General features: G+C 61.8%; 1 protein-coding gene across 1 annotated transcript; it reads right to left on the reverse strand.

The window, feature by feature from the left end:
* Window positions 1–1,111: 1,111 nt before the first annotated feature.
* Window positions 1,112–2,385, reverse strand: LOC133362096 (RNA-binding protein 47-like; the record flags this gene model as incomplete). Its single annotated transcript, XM_061581059.1, has 1 exon — window positions 1,112–2,385. A coding segment is annotated over one exon (1,274 nt), but the record flags the coding sequence as incomplete, so codon positions are not given.
* Window positions 2,386–2,589: the final 204 nt, after the last annotated feature.

The raw sequence follows: 2,589 nt of genomic DNA on the forward strand, positions 1-2,589 counted from the left end.
ACAAAAAACCATTACAGGAAAACACACGTAAATTGTGAATCAACAAAACATCAAACTCTTAACAGCTGTGTGTGCACGAACTACACGTGGCACAGGGATAGAGGCTGTGCAAACGAGGCGGTGCACGGACCTCTCCGTGTGTAGCAAAGTCGCTACACTGAAGAGTTTTTCAATTTGATAAAGAATCAAATGTTTTGACATCAGAATGCGACGTGAACAAAATACTTTTTTCTCCCCGACATTTTCAAAACAAAATGGCGTTGACGCGTCAAACACCTGAAATCATTTTGTCTTTACGGATTCAGTTGTCGGTCGTCATTAGAGTGTAATGACAGGGTGACACCTGGTGTGACGAGGACGTGTGCGGGGCCACGGGGTGACGAGTCAAATGAGGCACAACGTGAAGTCAGGGCTGGTCCCGCCCAACGAGGGAAACAGGAAAGGGGCGGACGGCTGAGTGGAGAGCGAGCGGCAGAGGTCGCAACCGGGTACCCGGTACCCGTACCCTACCCGATACCCGTACCCTACCCGATACCCGTACCCTACCCGATACCCGTACCCTACCCGATACCCGGCTACCCGTACCCTACCCGATACCCGTACCCTACCCGATACCCGTACCCTACCCGATACCCGTACCCTACCCGATACCCGGCTACCCGTACCCTACCCGATACCCGGTTACCCGTACCCGATACCCGTACCCTACCCAATACCCGGCTACCCGTACCCGGCCGGGTACGGGTAAGCCGTGAGTCACTGGTGAGTCACCGTGTGTCACTCATTTGCCAACGTCTTGTCTCTTCTCACAATTCAAGTTCCTAGAATCAACCCACCCGCGCCTGCAACGTGGCTTCATCCCAGAGGTCGCAATCGGGTACCCGATACCTGTACCCTACCCGTACCCGGCCGGGTACGGGTAGCCGGGTATCGGGTAGGGAACGTGTACGGGTACCCGATTGCGAGCTCTGGCATGCGGCAACGTGACCATGTCGAGTGAGCGGCCGGGCAACTTGCAGTTTGACGGTGAACACGGCAGAACGGATGTGAGCTTCAAGCGGTAGGACACCGTCCGCGGTCTGACGAACGCCGCCACGACGGCCACGCGGCACTACGGGTGCGTGCCGCTTGTCGGCAGGCGCGCGGCGACCGGCTGCCGGGGCACGGGGAAGTCGCCGGGATACGCCGGGAGGTCCCGGACGGGGCGGCCGGGAGGCGCCGTCGCGACGGGGGCCGGGCCCGCCCTCGGGTTCGCGTCGCTGAGGATTTCGTGGAGGAGCTCGCTGGCAACTTCGCGCGCTCCCTCCACGCTGGAGCTCAGCACCGCGGAGAAGAAGCCGCTGCCTTCCCGCATCATCCCGGGAACGGAGACCTTGTACAGGAGGCCCATGGGCCTGCCGGGCTCCGAGTGAGCGTGCAGTTCGAAGGTCGCGTGGCCCACGCCGGCGCTCCGTAGCAGCGCCTGCAGACGAGTCTCCCACGACAAGACGGCCGCCTCCGGCAGCTCGTCCAGACCGACGGGCGTGGGCCGTGAGTGGCGGGGTGCCCGCCAGAGCCGCGTGCGTGGCCCCCAGCCCCCAAACAGGCTGTGCGCGGCCTTGCCGGCGCCGGTGCAATCCGGCGGCAGCAGGTCTGGGACCACCGCCTTCTTCTCCTCCTCCTCGTGTTCCGCTGCCGTGGCCGCGGCAGCCGCCGCCGTGTTTCGCTCCGGGGTGGCCCAGTCCACCTCGATGGTCCGGCCCCAGAGCCAGAAGCGAAGTTGACGGAGCTTCTTCCGGGCCATGGCGGCCGCGTGATGGCTCTCGTACTCGATGAACGCGAAGCCTCGGTTGAGGGTGTTGTCGCGTAAATGGACGCTCGTCTTGACACCCACCACGCCCTCTGTGGCGTCGCTCATCACCATCATCACCTCCGCTCGCGTCTTGTCCTTTGGCAGCCCCCCGATGAAGAGACGGCGAAAGTGCATGCTCACTTTGACTCCGATGCGGTGTCCGGGACGGATCTCCAAGTTGTTGAGTTTCTTGACGGCGTCCTTGGCTTGGAAGCGCATCGCGTAGGTGACGAACGCGAAGCCGCGGTTCTCTCCGCTGAACGCCATCATGAGGCGGAGCTGGTAGATCTTGCCCACCGCCTCCAGCACGGGAATCAGTTCGTCCTCAAAGAGGTCGCGCGGAATCCTCCCCACGAACACCTCGCAGCCGCGGGCGGGAGGGGGGCCCTGCCAGTCGGGCGGCGGTCCGAACTTCCTCTGTCCGTTCTCCTGGAAGATTTTATACCCCGCGCGCAACTTGAGGTACAGCAGGTCCCTCTCCATACAGGCCATGCCGAGGATCGGTGGATTGGCGACGGTGGCGCTGGGGCAGCGGTTTGTAGCCCGGTGGAGACCTTGACACGACACGCAGTGGGGGGAATCAACTCCTGGAGAGGAAGAGAGTGGAGAGAGAGACGCGTTTAAGCAGAGGTCCCTAAAAAACTCACACACTCACTCACCCAGTCACCCACTCACTCACTCATCCACTCACACACTCATCCACCCACTCATCCACCCACTCACCCACTCACCCACTGGCCTAGTCACTCACTCACCCA

Source organism: Lethenteron reissneri, unplaced genomic scaffold, assembly GCF_015708825.2.
Source record: "Lethenteron reissneri isolate LAM-NWPU_2019-01 unplaced genomic scaffold, ASM1570882v1 scaffold_1365, whole genome shotgun sequence".
Classification (NCBI taxonomy): Eukaryota; Metazoa; Chordata; class Hyperoartia; order Petromyzontiformes; family Petromyzontidae; genus Lethenteron; species Lethenteron reissneri.